The sequence below is a fragment of the Acanthopagrus latus genome, chromosome 9, assembly GCF_904848185.1.
Source record: "Acanthopagrus latus isolate v.2019 chromosome 9, fAcaLat1.1, whole genome shotgun sequence".
NCBI classification, from domain to species: domain Eukaryota; kingdom Metazoa; phylum Chordata; class Actinopteri; order Spariformes; family Sparidae; genus Acanthopagrus; species Acanthopagrus latus.
This window is the reverse complement of record NC_051047.1, coordinates 12,294,092-12,316,678: the sequence shown is the minus strand read 5'-3', so window position 1 is coordinate 12,316,678 and position 22,587 is coordinate 12,294,092. Positions and strand designations below refer to the sequence as shown.

Sequence of the window (22,587 nt, the reverse complement as noted above, 5' to 3'; positions counted from 1 at the left end):
GTGTACGTTAGTGGAGTTGCCAATCGTTCATTTGACTTTAATCTGTAAAATGATTCTATCTCACTTGAAAAAAGACGTCATGTCATTCCTTCACAGAGAACTAATTGAATTCTGTTGAGTTGAACGTCCTTTATTGTCATTTCAACAAACACTTTATGAAACTTGCTCATAGTGCACAACAGGTGGTAACACAATCAACACAGCATATTAACAATGAAAGCCATACATAGGTAAGAACATATTTAATACACAATTGTCATCAATAGAAAGATGAGCTGAAATAGAAAGAATAAAAACTGAAACCAAATATTATAGTGCAGCTGTGTGAAATCAGATTAAATGATCCAAACTTTAATGTAATAAAAGGTTGCTGCAAACAGAAAAGTCTTGAGTCCTGATTTAAAATACATTTCCAGGGAGTTTGTTCCAGATTAATGATGCAAAAAACTGACTGCTGTTTCTCCACTTTCAGTTTTAACAAGGCCGTCATTCTCCAGGCTGGATCCATGTTATTTACATCATCATATATCATGTGTCCTGTCTAACATCTCTTTTGTTTCTTATTCAACTTTAACCTGAATGTCATTCTTGTCAGACCAAACACTGAACTGAGCCTCTTGTCTCCCTCTGCTGGTGATTCATCCTGTACACTACACAGCTCTGGTACTGAGGAGGAGACACCTGTGGGGAGAGGGAATGAGAATTAACCCTTAACTAACAAATAAAAATGGAAGAGCAGTAAATGAGAGAAGCTGCTAACAAAATGCTTTGTGAGACATAAGAACATAATAGTTTGAGTAATGACTTGAAGCTCTTGTCACCTTTCCTCCCAACTGGACATGAAACTGGTCACGACTCAGAGTCCTGCTGCTCACTGAGTCCTGGTTTGGTGTTTCTGTCCATCGTTTTCTGCTGATATAAAATTGTAAATAATGAGAATCTGCTGGACTTTTATATTGTTTCAGACTGTTGGGGACACTTGGAAGACATGATGTTTCAAAATGGCCAGCCTTGTTCCTGTCACAATATTAAAGACATAATGAGATTAAAATAGATATACATATATGTTAAAGAAAAAGCTTGCACCAAAAGTCTTCACTGACAGATGTCATGAAATAAATTTGATGCACCATTATGCACTTTTTTCCTGCTGTAGTCATGTACTCTGACCTCGTATGATCCCTTCATTACATTATCTTAACTCACATATATGTTGAAGAACACTTATAAAAACTTGTTTTTAATCAAAGCCCTTACGTTCCCACCACTTCTCAACACATAGTGACACAATTGTTGTCGGAAAGAAAAAACAAAATTCTGATACAGGAATCTGTTTTCATGTCACTGGTCTACAGACACCGCTCTTTTTCTAAGCCACAAGCAAAAAGGAATATTACACTGCAATTAATATATTTAGATCTGGAATGTGACAGAACTAAAGCTGTCAAATAAGTGCAGTGGACTGAAACATACAGTGTTTCTTTATTTTTCTCTAAAATGTTGTAGAGCAGAAGTTTAAAGTGGCATTTGATGGACATACTTTAGTAAAGTACAGGTACCTATACTTAGGTACAGTGCTGGAATAAATGTACTCAGTTACTTGCCATCAGTGCTTACAAAGGGACAAGGATCTGAAATAAAAAAATAAATAGAAATGAAAATGCAGGTACTACAGGTGCAGCTACATGACAACAGAAAATAGACAACAAGTAAAAAGGTGTTATTCTGCTGAGACGGTCTCTTCACTGGAGCAAACATGGATTTAAATCCTGTCACTCCTGTTTCTGTTCCTCTCTCTGATTCTGTCTCATCACTCTCCCTCTGTCCTCCTTCCTTCACATTCATGCTCTCATCTCGTCTCTCTCAGAGTTTCTCGCCCTCTGCCTGTCACAGTCAGGAATGCAGCCTGTTTGAGAGCAGACACTCTTAAACCTATTTATTAGTTAAGTAATGAACCCAAGTTCAACACAATTCAAACATACTGTCCCCGCGTTTGTTTAACACCACCTGCAGCTTGTTGATGTGAAGACACTGACTGGATCTTTTCCTCATTTAACAACATGTAGATTATCATTAACACACACCAGGTTATCATCTTGAACTGGAAACGCTTTCAAGGAGACGCGTCTGCTTATTAAGACATTTCATTGCAATAAGAAAAGATTGTTGTCATGAACAAAAGTCATGAAAATAAGAACATTTGAAAATAAAAACATTCTGTTTTTTGTCATGATGGCAGCAGCAGACACTTCTCACAGCAGACATTTTGAATCATCAAAGCAGGAAGCACAGGTGGAACAAATAACATTTCTGATAACTGCGTTCCATTTAGGTGAACCATTTACAGTGCTGGCACTGGTGTTTTTTATGTTCACTCTCTGACATGTCTTAGTGGGACACTAAATTAAGTGAAGCCATCATTAATGTTATTTACACGTTTGTTTTCCTGCTTTGACAAATCAAAATATCTGCCGTAAAAACAATATCTGTGCTGCATTGACTGACATCATGTAAAGCTCCCTTATTGTATTGAAAACTGTTGAAAGATTTTAACAATATTAAGTGGTGTGAAATATGTTTGGTAAATGTAGAAATGTTTAAAAATTGCAGCCGGTTCACATGTTAGTTACACAGTGACGACAAGTGGTGAAGGGAGGAGGAAGTCAAGATGATAAGTGTGTAACAACACGAGGCTACAGTTATCAAATATTAAATAAAAACTCACCTGCAGAGGCAGACAGCTGTAATGATGACACAGAGAAGAAGTCCATTTGAATATATGAGTATATATAGAAAATCCCACGATGAACTGACTCCTGTGTCAAATAAGATGTGAATGAAATAAGTAGCATGAAGTGTGAACTTTGAGATGTACAAAGTCTGAAGAGATGATTAGTCCTGTTTGTGCTCTGCTTACCTTCAGGTGCCTCAGACACTGTCATATTCCACTCTGTTGTCCATGTGCCACGCTCACCACTTCCTGTACATGTATAGAGTCCTGAGTCTTCATGTGTAGCATTAAAAACATTCAGATTTAAAGATAAGTTTCCGTCTATTGTCAGTCTGTGAGAGGTTAGATTCGAAAAAGTCTTATTAAGTAGAATTGAATGAATAAAACTAAATCTGTCGTTGGTCCATTGGACTTGTGTGATCTTTTCCTCGGATGTGTTGCAAGTCAGTGTGACAGATTCTCCTCTGGACACCAGAATATCCCAGTGGTGCACGAGACAATGACCTAACAGGGAAGGAAACAATCAATCAATCAATCAAATTAAATATAATCAAGGACAGAAAAATGCACACACTACAAACACAGATCTCCACTGTACCTGCAAAGACTTGGCACATAACTAATAGTTGAAGCAGAGCTGCTCGGTTCAGGCTGAACATGGTGACCATCAGTCAGAGACACTCAGACTGGAAATTTACCATCAAGTCTTAAATGTGTCTGTGGTTGAGGCGCTGCAGAAAGGAAGTGGCTTTAGTTGTTGCTCAGCTGCTCAAACCGTCTGATTTTCCACATGTGATAGAACGTAAGTGACCTGTGAGTCCAGATTGTATTTGTATTGATGGGTAATGTAGGCAGCAGTTTTTGAAAATGAAGAAGAATGTTACATTTAATGTGTACGTTAGTGGAGTTGCCAATCGTTCATTTGACTTTAATCTGTAAAATGATTCTATCTCACTTGAAAAAAGACGTCATGTCATTCCTTCACAGAGAACTAATTGAATTCTGTTGAGTTGAGCTTCCTTTATTGTCATTTCAACAAACACTTTATGAAACTTGCTCATAGTGCACAACAGGTGGTAACACAATCAACACAGCATATTAACAATGAAAGCCATACATAGGTAAGAACATATTTAATACACAAGTGTCATCAATAGAAAGATGAGCTAAAATAGAAAGAATAAAAACTGAAACCAAATATTATAGTGCAGCTGTGTGAAATCAGATTAAATGATCCAAACTTTAATGTAATAAAAGGTTGCTGCAAACAGAAATGTCTTGAGTCCTGATTTAAATCACATTTTCAAGGAGTTTGTTCCAGATTAATGATGCAAAAAACTGACTGCTGTTTCTCCACTTTCAGTTTTAACAAGGCCGTCATTCTCCAGGCTGGATCCATATTATTTACATCATCATATATCATGTGTCCTGTCTAACATCTCTTTTGTTTCTTATTCAACTTTAACCTGAATGTCATTCTTGTCAGACCAAACACTGAACTGAGCCTCTTGTCTCCCTCTGCTGGTGATTCATCCTGTACACTACACAGCTCTGGTACTGAGGAGGAGACGCCTGTGGGGAGAGGGAATGAGAAATAACCCTTAACTAACAAATAAAAATGGAAGAGAAGAAAATGAGAGAGACTGCTAACAAAATGCTTTGTGAGACATAAGAACATAATAGTTTGAGCAATGACTTGAAGCTCTTGTCACCTTTCCTCCCAACTGGACAAGAAACTGGACACGACTCAGAGTCCTGCTGCTCACTGAGTCCTGGTTGATGTCCCCGTCTGGAGTTTTCTGCAGATATAAAATCGTAAATAATGAAAATCCACTGGACTTGTAATTTGTTTCTGACTGTTGGGGATACTTGGAAGATGTCTGCACCATTTCTTGAAATGACCGAACTTATCCACATTTTAAAGACATAATGAGATTAAAATGTGCTTCAGGAAAAGTTTTTTTTTCCCAAAAATATTCACTAACATATGACATGAAATAAATTTGATGCGCCATAATGAACTTTTTTCCTGCTGTAGTTACGTACTCTGACCTCATCCAGTCCCCTCATACATTATCTTTTATCACAAAAGCTGAAGACCACAAAATTGTTATAATTGTGTCTTATGCCCCCACCACTTTTCAACACATAGTGACAAACTTGTTTCACATAAGACATGAAATAGCAGAAAATCCTTACAAATCAGAAGTTTGAACTATCAGGTTTGGCAAAAAAAAAATCTGAGTGGCTCATGAGATGTTTACTGTGGTTGGAAAGAAAAAACTCAACTCTGACACAGGAATCTGTTTTCATGATATTGGACGATAGACACTGCTCTGTTTCTAAGGAGCCACAAGCAAAAGGAACATTACACTGCATTTTATATTTTTAGATCTGAAATGTGAAAGAACTAAAGCTGTCAAATGAGTGCAGTGGAATAAAAAATTACAATGTTTCTATATTTATCACTAAAATGTTGTAGAGCAGAAGTATAAAGTGACATTTGATGGAAATACTGTAGTCAAGTACAGATACCTATACTTAGGTACAGTAATGGAGTAAATGAACTCTGTTACTTGCCATCTGTGCTTAAGAGGGTGTTGGGTGGGGGTTCTCAAATTAAAAAAGAGAATGAAATAATACAGGTACTACTGGTGCAGCTACATGACAACAGAAAATAGCCAAAAAATAAAAAAAATGTGTCATTTTGTTATTCACTACAGTAAGAAAAGATTGCTGTCATGACAAAAGTAATGAAAATAGGATGATTTGAAAATAAAAACATTCTGTTTTTTATCATGATGGCAGCAGCAGACACTTTTTACAGCAGACATTTTGAATCATCAAAGCAGGAAGCACAGGTGGAATAAATAACATTTCTGATAACTGCGTTCCATTTAGGTGAGCCATTTACAGCACCGCCACTGGTGTTGTTGATGTTCACTCTCTGACATGTCTTACTGGGACACTAAATTAAGTGAAGCCATCATTAATGTTATTTACATCTTTGTTTTCCTGCTTTGACAAATCAAAATATCTTCTGTAAAAAAAACATCTGTGCTGCATTAACTGACATCATGTGAAGCTCCCTTATTGTAATGAAAACTGTTACTGGAAAGAGGATTGACAATATTAAGTGGTGTGTTTAGTAAATGTAGAAATGTTTAAAAATGCAGCCGGTTCACATATTAATTACACGATGACGACAAGTGGAGAAGGGAGGAGGAAGTCAAGATGTTAAGTGTGTAACAACAGGCTATAATCATCACACACAGATTTAAATAAAAACTCACCTGCAGAGGCAGACAGCTGTAGCGATGACACAGAGAAGAAGTCCAATCACATATATGAGTAAATATAGAAAATCCCACGATGAACTGACTCCTGTGTCATTAGTCCTGTGCTTACCTTCAGGTGCCTCAGACACTGTCATATTCCACTCTGTTGTCCATGTGCCACGGTCACCAGTTACTACTGTACATGTATAGAGTCCTGCATCTTCATGTTGAGCATTAAAAACATTCAGCTTTAAAGATAAGTTTCCGTCTATTGTCAGTCTGTGAGAGGTTAGATTCGAAACAGTCTTATTAAGTTGAATTGAATGAATAAAACTAAATCTGTCGTTGGTCCAGTGGACTTGTGTGATCTTTTCCTCGGATGTGTTGCAAGTCAGTGTGACAGATTCTCCTCTGGACACCAGAATATCCCAGTGGTGCACGAGACGATGACCTAACAGGGAAGGAAACAATCAATCAATCAATATTAAAGATATATTATAATATCAAAGAGAGAATCAATCAATATTAAATATGATCAAGAACAGAAAAAAGCACACACTACAAACACAGATCTCCACTGTACCTGCAAAGACTTGGCACATAACTAATAGTTGAAGCAGAGCTGCTCGGTTCAGGCTGAACATGGTGACCATCAGACAGAGACACTCAGACTGGAAATTTACCATCAGGTCTTAAATGTGTCTGTGGTTGAGGTGTTAAATGAAGGAGGTGGCTTTAGTTGTTGTTCAGCTGCTCAAACCGTCTGTTTTCCACATGTGATAGAACACCAAATACCTTTGAGTCCAGTAGACAGTAACCTCATTCAAATTAGAATCTTAAGAATTCAGACTTTGTTCTTCTTTTAAAAAAAAACTAAAATATATCTTAATTACTAACTAAATGTTTAGATTTGTTCAAGTGCAGAAAAAAACACTTCTCTGTAATGCTGAAGACACTTTTGTGACAGTACTGCTCTCTGTGCATTAAGAGCATTTTGAGTACCTGAGACATAATGAGAAGGTCTTATTGCTCAGTGAATTAAAGGGTAATTTGACCAATTTACCATTAAAGGTTGTTAAGAGGTCTTGAGGAGAACTGCTGCATATGTGAAAAGAGAAGTATGAAGCCTTCAAGGGGAAACTGCATCTGACAAACTGCCTTCAGTGATGTCACTTAGTGGCTGATTTGCATTGTGGGTAATTTAGGCCGCAGTTTTTGAAAAGGAAGAAGAATGTTATATTTAATGTGAAAGTTGGTGGAGTTGCCATTGTCCATTTGACTGTAATCTGTAAATTGTACTCTATATATAGACACCACTCTATTTCTAAGGAGGCACAAGCAAAACGGAACATTACACTGCATTTTATATTTATCTAGATCTGAAATGTGAAAGAACTAAACCTGTCAAATGAGTACAGTGGACTGAAAAGTATAGTTTTTCTGTATTTCTCTCTAAACTGTTGTAGAGCAGAAGTATAAAGCGGCATTTGATGGATATAGTGAAGTAAAGTACGGGTACCTTTACGTACAGTACTGGAGAAAATTTCCTCAGTCACTTGCCATCAGTGCTAAAGAGGGTGTTGGGTGGGGGTTCTCAAATAAATAATATTGTATAAAATAATACAGGTGCATTTACATGACAACAAGAAATAGGCAAAAAAGTAAGAAGGTGTTATTCTGCTGAGAAGGTTACTTTACTGGAACAAACACTCATCGTCATCCTGTCACTCCTCTTTCTGCTCCTCTCTCATCTCTGTCTCATCTCCTCTCTCTCAGAGTTTGTCGCCCTCTGCCTGTCACAGTCAGGGATGCAGCCTGTTTGAGTGCAGATTCATGTGGCTGCACTTAAATATATTTATAAGTTAGATAATTACATCAAGTTCTACACAGTTTAAATACAATGTCCCCCATTTGTTTAACACTACCTGCAGCTCGTTGATGTGAAGACACTGACTGGATCTTTTCCTCATTTAACAACATGTAGATTATCATTAACACACACCAGTTTATCATCTTGAAATGGAAACATGTATTTAATGAGACACGTCTGCTGTTAAGACATTTCATTACAATAATAAAAGATTGTTGTCATGAACAAAAATCATGAAAATAAGAAGATTTGAAAATGAAAATATTCTGTTTTGTTGTCATGATGGCAGCAGCAGACACTTCTTACAGCAGACATTTTAACTTTAAAGCAGGAAGCACAGGTGGAAATAATAACAGTTATGATAACTATTATTCCATTTAGGTGAGCCATTTACAGTGCTGGCACTGGTGTTTTTTATGTTCACTCTCTGACATGTCTTACTGGGACACTTAATGAAGTGAAGCCATCATTAATCAATCAAAATATCTGCTGTAAAAAAATATCTGTGCTGCATTAACTGACATCATGTAAAGCTCCCATGTTGTGATGTAAACTGTTACTGGACAGAGGATTAACAATATTACAGTTTAATATCAGATAAATAAATAGTGTGAAATATGTTTAGTAAATGTAGAAATGTTTAAAAATACAGCCAGTTCACATGACAGTTTCGCAATGACGATAAGTGGTGAAGGGAGGAGGAAGTCAAGATGTTAAGTGTTCCAGAGCGATGACAAAGAGAAGAAGTCCAATCACATGTCTGAGTATGTACAGAACTCCCACGGTGAACTGACACCTGCATAAAATAAGATGTGGATTCAAAAAAGTCTTATTAAGTAGAACTGAATGAATAAAACTAAATCTGTCGTTGGTCCAGTGGACTTGTGTGATCTTTTCCTGGGATGTGTTGCAAGTTAGCGTGACAGATTCTCCCCTGAACACCAGAATATCCCAGTGATCAACGAAACAATGACCTGAAAGGGAAGGAAACAATCAATCAATCAATATTAAATATATTTAAACACAGAAAAAAGCACACAAGACAAACACAGATCTCCACAGACTTGGAAAATAACTAACAGTCGTAGCAGAGCTGCTCGGTTCAGGCTGAACATGGTGACCATCAGACAGAGACACTCAGACTGGAAATTTACCATCAGGTCTTGAACATGTCTGTGGTTGAGGCGCTGCAGAAAGGAAGTGGCTTTAGTTGTTGTTCAGCTTCCATCACGTACGGAGCCACAAAAGTCCTCCTACTACTATTTTCATATATACAGCAGTACTCGCCAACACATGTGAACACTACACTTTAATGTGTAAAGTTTGTGGAGTTACCAGCCTCTGATTTTAAATATTCTGACACTATTACAAGAACCAAATCGGTAACCTTATATTTACATTCACTGTCACTGCAGTGACACTTCACTGTGGATAATTTCTAACCATCTCATTTCACGCTGGTTTTTGTGGCAGCATTAGAACATAACTGAGGCAACAGCAGAGTAGCAAACGCTCACGTTCCTCCTCCACTGGATTAATTTGAAATAAAAGTCCATTTGACTTTAATCTCTAAAATGTAATTCATCCAAAAAAAAGACAGCATGTCATTCCCTCACAGAGAACTAGTTGAAGCCTGTTGAGCTGAGCTTCCTTTATTGTCACCTAAAAAAACACTGTATGAAACTTGCTCATAGTGCACAACAGGTAACAATCAACACAGCATATTTACAATGAAACCCATACATAGACAAGAACATGTTAAATACACAAGTATCATAAATAGAAAAGATAAGCTAATACAAAACCCTTTAAAGTGAAAGCACCTCTTTTAATGCATTTCTTTTAGACAAACGAAGACGTCAGTGACCCAGTTGTCCTCCTCGAAGCGCCTGGCTCCAAAATGAAAAATGTAAGTCCTGTCAAATGTCATCTTTCTCTTGTATACTCGGCCCATGTGTCTTGTTTGACTGTCATTTGTAAAGCGTGTCAACTCAGATTTCACCGTAGACGGAGTTGAGCCTCTCGATGTACTGACTCCTGTGCTCGTTATGTGTCCTTCTGTCTAGGCCAACCTGTGGTCGAGAGAGTGCAAAGTGTAGAAGCAGGAAGTGAAAACAATGTTCAACCATTTCTCTGAGAAAGAAAAAAAAATTACGAGTGTGAGTGTCAAAGAAAACCAACTTCCGCTGACCTCTTCTGCTGACTCAAGTTCAGTCTGGTCCTGGACTGAGCTGCTCTGGTTTCGTGTCCTGAGTTTCCTGCAGAGAAAACGCTGTGCCTCAGGTGATTCATAGTGAGAGAGATGACATATCGCACAGAGAATGAACCCAGTAAGCTGTAAAAGATGCACTGTATCAATAGTTATCTGAGGAGTACTCCGATCCTTTAATTTAAGCTTGGACAAGGAACTTGCATTTTTTCTTCATTCTGTATTCTGTGGACAAATGATGGTAATGGTGAAACAAAAAGAGCCTGTGAGACTTCTCAGTCTGTCCGTAGCACTCTGCCATGAAGAGGTTTCAATTTTATGACTTATCTAACCCAGATCAGACATAGAGTGGTGTAAGGAGAACCCTAAAGGACTTTTTTTTTTTTTTGTCCAGGGGCTCCGTGGCACAAACAAGTTTATGTTACTTACATGTTTTCTTCAGAAAGATACATTTCACAGGTGAACACCAAACACCCAGTGACTTTGAGATGAGAATACTGCAAAAATGGTAAACAATTTCTGGGTTTTAGGACAACAGACTACACAACTCTACTAAAAATAATAATTACAAAGAGTAAGCAAGTCTTGCAGACGGTCATGTTTGTCTATTAAACTGAGACGGTTTCATTACCATTTAAACGTGCCTTCAGGTACAGCATGTTTAACCACAAGTACCAATACCACAATATTGAAGCACTTCATTGCAAGTAAAGTGTAAATATTCATAATCCTGTGGTAGATTTTTGTGTTTAGTGCTTTGTTTTGCCTTCTGTTGTGTTTGCAGAGGTTCGCTGAGAGGAGAGGGCTGTTTTCCTGTCACAAGTAAAATTGCACGTAGAAGCCTTGAAAGAAATTAAAGTGTCTCAGGCAACAGAACTTATAAAATTATGCAACAATACAGTTTGAAATTATTGGACTGTACAACACACAATCAGGCTACTGTTGCAGGTGTAACTGTGCATCATACTCCGATATAGAACTGTGCACAAAACCGACTGCAATGCAAATTAACCAAACCATTCTGCTCAATGTGTATTTGTACAACACAATTATCCACAGAAGTACTGTCACGTGCAGTGACTGCACTTTTTAAGTTATGGGGTTGCATTTACTAACATTTTGTGATGCTAAATTATGACTATAAGTCTTTTCCTCAGATCTACACCGAATCTATTCCTAACCTATTCATTCTATAAGAAAAACTATCTCCCCCGGAGTGATCAATAAAGTACTCTGATTCTGATTCTATTATGATTTTTTCATTTATACCCCCCTCAGTGTGTTATATATTTTCTTGTACATGTAATAGATTTTGAAAGTCAAAACGCCCAAAGTCCATCATATTGTGTCATCATGTCACACGTTTGCATAATTAATGCTTAGCAGCTAGTTTGGTACGTAAGAATTGATTAAGCCCCACTGCTAAACCACAAGCATAATAGGTATCCTTTAAGGTGAACTTAAACTGCCTTTATGAATGAGCATTAGATGACTCAGCGTTCTTGTTGATTCATGATTTGATGACTGACCCTTTAAAGTAATGTGTTACTTGACTGTAATGTGTCAGACAGTATGTTAAAATGTGTGGGGTTTTTTTTTATCAGAACCATGGAAGCTTAGCTGCAGGCAAACTTTAAAGGTGCAACATGTAAGAATTGGCCTACTGTCAGTGCTCAAAACAAATAGCAGGCAGCACATCACCAGTATGACTATTAACAGCTACCAAGTGTAGCGACCATTAGCTAGTTAACTCAGGCAGCTGTGCATCAAGCAGTCCAAACTGAGGGATCGGATCTTTTACACCACTAGCATATGGTCTCTGATATGGCTAGGGCAAGCTGGTTAGCATGCTAGCTTCATTAGATATCTATCCAGTAGAATACATCGACTATTGTTTCTTCATATTCTGGTGATAATTTTATCTTTTTTAAAATAATATGAGAAATAATAATGAAATTCTTAGATATTTGCACACTTAAGTTAAACCTATTGCATTTATATTCAGTTTTTTATAGTAATTCTGTTTGCATGACTTTTAATTTATATCCAAACATTCAAACATTTTCTGTGCGTACTGTAGCTACACTACAGTGATATCATATACTTTTTCTTTTCTTTTCTACTATTTTATCATACCAATATTTTATGTTCAAATTGTGGCGTAAAACTTAAATGCATACGGAAGGAAATCATGTGCATTTTTTTTTTGCGTTCCACAGCTTTCCCAATGTTTTGTTGCTGTACCCTGTACCAACAAGTTTGAATAATATTTGATGAGTTAAAGCATTTACTATGTTGCCTGTGTTGTAGTTTGTGGGTCAAAAAGTAATATGATTTAAGTATATTCTTGAGCTTAAATTGCCATGTAAAATAACCATTAAGTGTAAGTTTTTAACAGTAGGACATAAACTTCTCCCAGGTTTCCCAAATACCTAGAAAACTAATAAGGAAATAAGCTCAGTGTGTGGTCCAAACAGTGGCCATTGCCCTGACCTCATTTATGAACACTTCCCTTTGTGCATTTCCTCCTGACTTCACTCTGTGCACAAAAATACTTGCAAAAGGACATTTCAAGGCTGGTAAAAAAAAAATCTGTGGTTGCACTAATTTTTGTGCTGCTGCAAAAAAGAGCAAAACAACTGAGTCACGCAAATTATACATTTTAAGATTTCTGTATAACAGAATGCAGATAAATGAACATTACTTTGGGGGAACAGTTAACATATTCCACAGCAGATATTCTTTTTGCTTGTTGTGTTTTTAATACGGCTATAAGAGAGCTGAAGAGAAGAGGGAGAAAAGATGGCTGACAAACAGTCCCGGACAACTGTTCAAGCTGACAGATCTGTCGGCTATGCGGAGTTTTATGGACGTCTTTCTGAAAATATCTTGCTGTTCAATTCTCTAAATGTTATTTTCAATTGATACAACAATGTCACTACCTAAAAGGTGTTACGGTATTACTAACCTGCAGAGACAGACAGCTGTAGGGACGACACAGAGAAGAAGTCCAATCACATATGTGAGTATGTATAGATGAGCCCATGATGAACTGTCTCCTGCAGCAAATCAGGTGTGAATGAATTTAAGTAGCATGAAGTATGAGCTTTGAAATATTAAAAGTCTGAAGAGATGATTAGTCCTGTCTGAGCTCTGCTTACCTTGCTTACCAGACACTGTCATATTCCACTCCATTGTCCATGTGCCACGACCACCACTTACTGTACATGTATAGAGTCCTGAGTCTTCATGTGTAGCATTAAAAACATTCAGATTTAAAGATAAGTTTCCGTCTATTGTCAGTCTGTGAGAGGTTAGATTCGAAAAAGTCTTATTAAGTTGAATTGAATGAATAAAACTAAATCTGTCGTTGGTCCAGTGGACTTGTGTGATCTTTTCCTCGGATGTGTTGCAAGTCAGTGTGACAGATTCTCCTCTGGACACCAGAATATCCCAGTGGTGCACGAGACAATGACCTAACAGGGAAGGAAACAATCAATCAATCATTATCAAATCAAATTAAATACAGAAAAAAGCACACAAGACAAACACAGGTCTGCACTGTACCTGCAAAGGCTTGATACATAAACACTAGCTGAATGGCGGGCAGAGCTGCTTGGTTCAGGTTTATCATGTTGACCATCAGACAGAGAATGTCAGACTGGAACTTCAACCTCAGCTTTAAATGTATTGGAGGAGGAGGCGCTGAGCAGAGGAAGTGGTTAGTTGCTGTTTGACTGCTCAGAACAGAGATGCGCTTTCACCGATGCATTACACCTTCCATGGAACAAAGTTACATAAGACACATGAGAGACAGTTGTTCAAATCAACTACTGAGAGTGCTGAGAGCTCAAAATGCAAACTTGATCTTTCTTGGAAATAAACTAAACTGTTTACATTTACTCAGTCATGGAGGAAACTGAAATATAACAAATGCACCTGAACGTTTCATGTTCAGCTGCAATAAAAACAGTTCCACATAGTGCTCATCACACCTTCCTCACATACACCTCACACCTGGATTCACAGAACTGTGAGATTTCACTGCACGATGAGCTGTGTGCTAAAAGCCACAAACTTTAAGCATCAAACAACCTTTTTTTTACTGGGAACATTTCATCAGGGCACTGAAAATAACAGGTGCAAACTATGCAATTTATGATCTGTCACTTTCTGTTTGCATTTTTATGCTGACCCACTCTCACACTGTCCTGACTCACTCGGACTGAGCCATCATTAATGCTATTAGTAACACATGTGCCCTGAGTAGCAGTATGATTCAAGGTTTGTGAGATGGTTTCCATCTGAATTACAACTACATTTCCTGAGAACAGTCAACTAATCCGACTTTTGATCACAAGACATCTTAACACTATCACAGAATGAAATCTATTTTTCATTTTCAAAATGGCTTCTCTCTCTCTCTCTCTCTCTCTCTCTCTCTCTCTCTCTCTCTCTCTCTCTCTCTCTCTCTCTCTCTCGGTGGGAATCTACAATACGTGGTGGCTGCTCCTGTGGTAGATAAATCATAATTTATAAAGAAATCATAACTGTCTCATGTTATACTCTTATTGTGTCAACTTTGTGTGCCAACATAATTCAAATTAATAATTTTAAACTGCAATTCCATTTTTCAAAATTGGTCCCATTTTTTTTTTTTTTTTTTTTTTTTTTTTCAGTTCTGGGTTCAAGACTTGGAAGTGTTCCCCTGAACTCCAGAGGCACACGGGTCTGTTGTAGGAAGTGGCCTATGAAGCATTGATATGGTTGTGGGGAAGGTCAGATATCTCTTTGTAATAGTTTCATTTCTACACGATAAAAAACAAAACAAAACACTGCAGTGCAAGTGTCTGTAGCTACTTCACTGTGAATTAAGCATTGGATAAAAGTGCAGCAGTGCAACCTGAGATTTTCAAGCAAATGCCTGTGTTTAGTTTGTGTTATTTGATCATATCTATATCTCATTTTACCCTTTCACATAGGTAAATTGCATGTAGCAACACCTTTTCTAAGTTTGTACTCACGTACTGTGTCATCACTTCTTAGTTTCATTTCCTTTTAGCAGAATGTATTTTGACTTTTGAAACTTCTTGGAGTTTAAAGCCGCTGCAAGAAACTTTTAGCCCCTTGGATAACAGATGACAAAGGAAACTATGCTTTGCTGACCTACCACCAGATTGCAGAGCTGCGTCTTTTCTGAGGCCTTGATATTTAATTAATCCTCAGCACTTGGTCATGATAACTCTCTTACAGTTTTCATTTTATGACTTATCCAACCTAGACAAGTCAGAATCCAACCTCATGACAAGCATTACAAATAACTAAGAGAACTTTAGAGTAATCTTCTTTCTGATGGTCTTGTTTGCTTATGTAGGTCATACAGGTGCAATATGTGAGAACTGGCCAGCTGTTGTAGTCACACTCAAAACAAATAGGTTGCAGCATATCCTCAGAGTTACCACCTACTGCTGCTAACTGTAGCTGCTGTTAGCTAATTAGCTTCGTTAGCTGTGCATCTAGTGGTTCAATCTGGGAACTCGGAGCAACAGAAGTGTGTTGTTGTATGCCGATAGCACAGGAGCTTTGGACTTGCACAGGCCGGGGCTAGGTGATTAGCATGCTAACTTCTGTAGATATATCTGCAACACAATACATGACACCATAATGTAAAAACTGCATTTCTTTACATTCTCTTGATGATTCTTACACATTTAATTACCTTAAAACTGAATGTTTCACAGCGAGTTAAAACTTCCTTGTAGTACGTTTAAGAAGAATATACAAAATAATAGACTTGACATCTGTGTATATCTTTTTAATAACTGACACCTCCTTGGTCTTATTAATTGGCTATTCTTAACGATGACACAATCAAGTGTCATTATCTACACTATGAGGGGGGACAAAATTGTAACTGTGTTGACGCACCAGGTGCTGAAACTAGCACCAAAGTGGCTAAGGCAGATGGCCCGAAGATAAAGGAGGAAATCATCATCAGCATAATCTGAGTGTCGTTCATTTCAGTCCTCGCAGGCTCGTCTGCTGTGCAGCCTTGCAAGGGGACACGAGGCCTTGCAGGTTCTCTCTGCTCCACTTCAGCGCGAAGGCAACCGAGAGAAAACTCCGGCCCAGAGGTTAAAGAATTCATATTAATTAACTCAAAATAACACGTGGATCCCACTCGTACTCGTCTATTTAGCGAGTGAGAACGTATGTAGGTTACAGCTGACATAAAATCATCACCATGTCCATGTATATATCCACCACCCACACACACATACAAAGGCTCAGACACTATGTAAGTTGACTCTCATTTCCTTTAATGCTGCCCACACACACGATGAGGGGCCAGACTCAAATGTGGAAAAAAAAAAAAAAAAAAAGAAAGAACAGGAAACCCATTCTCAGAGAGGCGGCACATGACCTAAGCCTCACTTCAAAGGTCGAAAATCACCTCACAAACACATCGCTCTGCTCTTTGGCCCTTTATTCAGATGGTCATTTTGATTGGCAATCATAGAGTCTGTCATTATGCTCTGTCAGGAAGTGCTATATATAGCATACAAAAAGAAGGCAGGCTGTGTGATTCCCAGGCTTTTTCAAAGCAGAGTTGATGATGTATGGGGAGAGGGGAGCAGTGGTGGAGGTGGATAAAGAGTAGAGGCTGGGAAGGTTTTAAAGCAGGGAATGTTCAGGAAGTGCTTTAATTGAGCTGTGCACCAGCAGGGGCTGCTGTAATCCCCCTTCTCCTTGTCTTCTCCTCCAGCAGCAGCAGCAGCGTGTACCTGTGTGTGGGTGTGCGTGTGGGAGGGCATGTGTGTGATTGCATTTTGGCAGCTGGAGGCGTAATGACATTTGCATTGCTAAAGAAGCATAGAGTTCTGTCAAGAAGGCAATAAAGTCAATTAATGGAGCTTTAGTCTTCTCTGTGTGATTCCACAAAGCCTGAGCCCTGCTGCCAGCCGGTACGAGCTTCTATCGCTTAATAATACATCCCGCAATTTATTGTTATTCATATTTCAATGTGTAGTTTTCATTTGTTGTACTAAATCCTTCACAATGGACTTTTAATGCATTAGATGCACGACACTAAATTATTTCCCTTTTAAATCTAGTACCTACATTACCCAAAATGCAACTTAGCCACTGAGTGACGTCACTGAGGGCAATTTATCAGTCTACACACAGCTTCCTCTGGAGTCACAAAAGAGTTTATCCTACTTTTTTTTTCCACAAGTGCTGTAGCACTCCCCATCCTGAAAAGACACTTTACCATGTGAAATTGGCAGAGTTACCCTTTAAGCACGTTCCTCTGCTCTTCAATAACTCCTCCAACTCTGAGAGATTGTCCCGAAGCTCCCTTCATCTTGGTAACCCATAGTAACTGTGAATTATATCATGATTATGTTTTCCGGTACTGGATCCCGTAGGTCACCAATATTTACAAAAAATTCTTATACAGAGTATAATTGATTTCTTCTTCACATCACATGTATTCTTTTGGGGTGGGGGGGTTGGGATATATTTAAAGTGAAGAGCGCGTACTTCACAATAGAGGGCAATCCATCATGTTTTATCTACCACAGGGGCATCCAGGAGCAAACACTGCCAGTGTAAGGACCTTTAAGACCCTCGAAGCATTTTTTGGTACTTGATTCATACATTGAAATTACACTGTAGATCCCAGAATGTATTACAAGGTGTTGCTACACAAGCTTCCTCAGTGTCATAGGGTACAGGTTGACAAAAGGTCTGCAGAAGGCTGCGACTGCCAGGGAAACAGCAACGTGTTTCAGTTCCTTTGATGCCTTTAGAATGTGTGTATCATATTTCTGCGTGTGTGTGTGTAGTTGTTTGAAGTGACATCCAATGCTATACAGCTGATACAATACTTACATTTGTCTGCTCATTCCCACTCCTACCTCTGTATGCCTTGTTGAGTGTGTTAGTTTGTGGCAAGTTAGTTTATGCAAACGTGTGTATGTGCACGTGTGTGTGTGTGTGTGCGCGTGCACACTGACGGCTTTCCTTTGTCCAGATGCCAGGTTAATGAATGAGTTCTTCAGAAATAGCAGCAGCAGGCGCCCCTGGCCATATTCACCGGAGACTGAGTGAGAGGAGGCCGGGCTAACAAGCAAGAGAGCCTTGCTTTCCACCAACAGCATGTGAATCCCCTCAGCATCATCTCGTTTGTTTTCATTAAGAAAATCCTCTCCAAACCGCTTGTCTTAACACAACCCTGATTAGCGCTGATTAGCTGTTTTGAATGCATCTTCCTTCCTTCTCTTCCATGATTGCAACTGAGAAATTATGAGGGCAGAGCAATATTATGAGCATTAGAGTGAAACAGGAGACCTTAAGCACGATTGTATTCTCAGCTCCTGCAGGGCCCTCGCACACGTAAATTCATCTACTACAGGAAGCCTCAACCCTCAAGTCTTAACCACACACTATCAGATGCATGCACTGTATAACTATATGTTGTCACATGCACATCAAGTAAACATGTCTTTCTGAGGACAGTCAGAGCCCCCTGGATGCACACACACACACACACACACACACACACATTCAGAAACACACACACGCACACACACTCCTGCCTCAGAGAAAGAGATGGTCGAAAAAAAGTGATTAAAGAAAACTCCAGGAGCAGAAAAGAATCTAATTGAATGTGCATTCTGCGCGTGTGTGTGTTTTAATGCCCGCAAGTGCACGTGTGTGTGGGTGTGTGTGAGTGTGATTCTGTGTGACCGTGGCTAGTCTCTGACCCTTTCAGGCATTGATGGATGTTTGTGAATATTTGAGATGCCTCTTGGAAAGCTCCTGGCAGAACACAGAGAGACATCAGACAAGCTAATACCTCTGTTCTCCGCGCTGAATACTGTATGATCCGCTCGCATGTGCATGCACAGTGCATGAATTTAAATCAGTGGTAGCAGAGAACAGTTTTTACACCGACGGCTTGAAGAGGGAACGGGTATTGTTTGTTGGACGTGGCAGCAAGAGGAGAGATTAAACAGTTTGTCTGATTAAGTATTCATCTTCTCCCAGTTGCTTGCAGAACGTGGTGAAAGCAAATGTGCTGTAAATGTCCTTTTTGGAGTCAGTGTTAAATATTTCACACATTGCTGTATGTGTTTGTGGGTGTGCTTACAGGAAAGAAAATAGGAAGGCAGCTAGACAGGTGGCAAAAACGGACGATGACAGGATGTGCCGTCTATCAGCTCTTGCATAACATATCACTCAGGCTGCTTTTAAATACAGTCTGCCTTTTTTTTTGCTGATTTCTCTTGTCGGAGGTGGAAACAAATACGAATAAAGTGCATTAAACTGAGGTTTCAGGGGGCTGAGAGATGGCAAATCTACTTTTGATTTCAATTAATATTTTATTTCAGTTGATTTAAATTAGCATTTATATGAAAAAGCCCACTGTGGTACTATTTTTACAACCCAGTCTTACAGAAAATATGTTTCTATAGTGCTTATTTCCTCTGACAAAAACCTTTCGATAGACACGTTCATCACCAGCATTTTCACACCTGAGGATGACATTCTCTGGTTTGTATGATGAGTCACGAATGTGGTTAGGTTTTTGATTAGATCATAGTTTCAGGAACATGCTAACCAAAACCACAGTTTGTCAGGCACTTTAGACGTTTTCAACCATGATGACAGTCTATCCCTTACATTAACCGTGTGCTGTGAGTATCTGAACGAACCCATACACAGTACCCCTACAGTGGATATTGTATGACAATGTTGGAATGAAAAATGAAAAACATTGTCAGACTCACAAGGGACAGCTTAAAAAAATCATCAACATCACTGCAGCATATACAAACTAAGGTTGGTCGCTTATTCTGAGGCATGGTTTTTTTTTATTATTATTTTATAATATATTATTACATAACATAATATAATAATATAATACATTATTTTATATTATTTTTTATATTTTTTATATATATTTATAAAATCTTGTTATGTCCAGACGGCAGTTAAAAAACTAAAATGCACTGAAAAATAAAAGAAACTAAACCCAGTAGCTGTGGATGCTGCAGGCCTCTACTAAGTCCAACCAATTGTGTCATTCGACTACCTGCGCACTCTACCCTTTGACCTCTGCACTCACGGCGTATGACCGGAGTCTTCCACAATGCTATGGATGTATTGCTAAAGCCAGTAGTGAGTTAGCTAATGACCAGGGAGATCTTACATTAGCCATGTTCGTTGTTAACGCTCCTTATAATAATTAGGCATTTTCATACGTGGTGAGTGAGACATGAGGTAGTTTGATATGGTTAGCGATGACAACGATGTGCTTAATGCTGACCGTACACAGCCACTGAGCCTGCTCTTCAGCAGCTAGCTAACTTGGTAGCACAAAGCACACCGGCCCGAAGAGCGATTGAGCAGCAGTAGCAGCGACAAACTATTGTTCAACCGCTAACCGAGTAGCACAAAGCACACAGGCACTGAACCTTGAAAAACAAGGTGGTTACGCCTGGTCCTGCTATCATGCTGGACAGCATTTTCAGACAATGATACATTTGTGACTGCCATTTTGCTTGTGTTTACACAATTGTGGCATTTTGATTTTTACAGTGTTGTTTGTTTATGTATTCGTTAGAGTATTAAAGCTGAGGGAGCTCCTTGAACATAGCGTATTATAGCTGCTAAAATATGGCCCTGCTGGCCAGCAAAAGCTGCACGGCAGTCTGCGTAATTGTGCAATGCGTGCTCATGTGTGGCAGAGGTGTGACTTTTATTATTAAACCCAGCTTGAAGCAGAGATATCTTCTTTTTTTTCCTCCTGGTTTAGCTCGCTGCTAACTTGAATGGGGATGAAAAACCCCATAATCTTGTGGCTGCTCAAGATGTCAGATGTCACCATCATGGTTATGGGGGTTGTGACTCTCACAAAAATGTATCCACAGTGTTACAGTCACTTCTTTCACAATGTAATCTTGCGGTAAAAAAGTCTTTTTAGGACTCGACGTTGTCTTTACACAGTTTAGCCACTACACTGAATTGGCCTCATAGCCTGTTTCACTTCCTGGGGGCTTGATTCCGGTGTGATATGCTAGTAGCCTCAAGCCACTAGCCTGAAGCAGAGATGAGGAGAGAGCCATGGCGGTCTGGAAAACTCACATTACACTAACTCTACATGCAAATTATTATTATTATTATTTATTTATTTTTTTTCATTTTTAAACTTGTCATCGCTTTGTGGCAATTTATTGGACTTTGCATCGGTCCTAAAAAAGCTTTAAAAAGGCCATAAAAAGGGCAAATACAAGTTTTTTTACATGCTGTATGGACAAGTATTCTCAAAGATGTGTAAACAGACTGATATTTAAGAACTTTTTTTTCAAGAATATTTGTAGAACTACCCTTTAAGTGTTAATATTTTGTGTCTTGGTAAATCTTTGTTTCTTAAAAATGTCAACAGGAACCTGAACCTATTTCAGACAGGGTTATAACACTCAACCTGAAAGTAAGTGGAAACAGTTTAGTCTTCTCACCAGCAGCCTAAATTAGGCTTGTCATTGTTGCATTGTTTCACGGTTGAAGTTCTGATTGTGCAGCTCCAAACTCGTTTCACAAAGCTTCCTGCATGTTGGCAGAACACGGAGGCAAACAAAGGCCATTTAATGAGTGAAACAAATAGAAAAAAATGCTTGAAATATCTAAGAACAATTATGTGCATGAGGCTATCTTCAGAGTTTAAACTGAATCCAGCATGTTTTTCACTGCTTGTTATTCAACATCAGTGCGGGTAGGATGAAAAATCCTGAATGCTCACACACACACACACATACACACACGCACACACACACACGCATGCACGCACACACTCTCAAATACACACACACGCTCGCACAAAAAGCCCCGGGGTGTCAGATAATCACAGCATCTATTTAAACAGGTAGATCTCCTCAGAGGGGATGAAGTTATATATAATTGATAGCTTGCAGTGGGAAAAAATTCATTCATCCTCTGCTTTCTATTCAGAATTCAGTGTGCTGCGGTGTTCAGTGTCTCAGAGTGTCCTTTTTAATCACTCTTTAATTGCTCCTCGCTGGAGCATGCACAACAGTGGTGCTTTGTAATCCTGAAATACTTCAATCCGAAACATTAATTTCAGTACACGGGGAGGGAGAGGTCTGTTTTCACAGGGCCTCTACGGATGTAAAATGCGAATGAAGGACACTGCTGGAGAGAGACGCACTTAGAGCTGAAAACACATGATTAGAACAAACACAAAGGCTGTACTTTTACATTGTATTCCTGTTTGATACCATCCAAATGTATTCACATTTGACAGAAGCCAGTGTCAAGTCATGTCATGTGTCAGGGACATTTACTAATTACATCCTGGCTGTAATTTACTATTGTGATTTTGTGAGTTTTCTTTTGTGTCAGCACAGAGATACCTTACACATGATGAGCTCAATCAAACACCCCCATAGACCCAATCACAGATGTAGCATTA

At 38.7% G+C, this 22,587-nt stretch overlaps 2 protein-coding genes and 1 long non-coding RNA gene across 4 annotated transcripts; all 3 read right to left on the bottom strand.

The window, feature by feature from the left end:
* Nucleotides 1-170: 170 nt before the first annotated feature.
* LOC119025869 lies at nt 171-3,413 on the bottom strand. Its single transcript, XM_037109878.1, has 5 exons — nt 3,330-3,413; nt 2,918-3,235; nt 2,726-2,816; nt 822-912; nt 171-681 (listed from the first exon to the last, which is right to left on the bottom strand). The coding sequence occupies exons 1-5, from the start codon at nt 3,397-3,399 to the stop codon at nt 592-594; spliced, it is 660 nt and encodes a 219-aa protein (XP_036965773.1). The 5' UTR covers nt 3,400-3,413; the 3' UTR covers nt 171-591.
* A 380-nt stretch (nt 3,414-3,793) lies between these two features.
* Nucleotides 3,794-6,748, bottom strand: LOC119025870. Its single transcript, XR_005076943.1, has 4 exons — nt 6,593-6,748; nt 6,025-6,460; nt 4,444-4,530; nt 3,794-4,303 (listed from the first exon to the last, which is right to left on the bottom strand). It is a non-coding gene; the product is annotated as an uncharacterized LOC119025870 (long non-coding RNA).
* A 1,701-nt stretch (nt 6,749-8,449) lies between these two features.
* LOC119025257 lies at nt 8,450-13,807 on the bottom strand. Of its 2 annotated transcripts, XR_005076752.1 has the most exons (6): nt 13,656-13,807; nt 13,250-13,564; nt 13,057-13,147; nt 10,071-10,137; nt 9,703-9,951; nt 8,450-8,853 (listed from the first exon to the last, which is right to left on the bottom strand). XR_005076752.1 is itself a non-coding variant. In XM_037108639.1 (5 exons), exons 1-5 carry the CDS (start codon nt 13,729-13,731, stop codon nt 9,871-9,873), a joined length of 630 nt encoding a protein of 209 aa, XP_036964534.1. In that variant the 5' UTR covers nt 13,732-13,807; the 3' UTR covers nt 9,501-9,870. The 2 variants fall into 2 exon arrangements, 1 of the variants encoding a protein (XP_036964534.1); XM_037108639.1 differs by lacking the exon at nt 8,450-8,853 and having other exon boundaries at nt 9,501-9,951.
* Between the last annotated feature and the right edge of the window lie 8,780 nt (nt 13,808-22,587).

Bases quoted from the DNA above. Each gene is read 5' to 3' on its own strand.
- LOC119025869 (XM_037109878.1), bottom strand. From the start codon at position 3,399: ATGGTCACCATGTTCAGCCTGAACCGAGCAGCTCTGCTTCAACTATTA. The intron at 3,236-3,329 runs GTACAGTGGAGA...CTTCCCTGTTAG, and splicing joins TATGTGCCAAGTCTTTGCAG to GTCATTGTCTCGTGCACCAC. The intron at 682-821 runs GTGACAAGAGCT...CTCTCCCCACAG, and splicing joins ATGTCCAGTTGGGAGGAAAG to GTGTCTCCTCCTCAGTACCA.
- LOC119025257 (XM_037108639.1), bottom strand. From the start codon at position 13,731: ATGGTCAACATGATAAACCTGAACCAAGCAGCTCTGCCCGCCATTCAG. The intron at 13,148-13,249 runs GTAAGCAGAGCT...GATTTGCTGCAG, and splicing joins GACAGTGTCTGGTAAGCAAG to GAGACAGTTCATCATGGGCT. The intron at 9,952-10,070 runs GTCAGCGGAAGT...TCTCGACCACAG, and splicing joins AACTTGAGTCAGCAGAAGAG to GTTGGCCTAGACAGAAGGAC.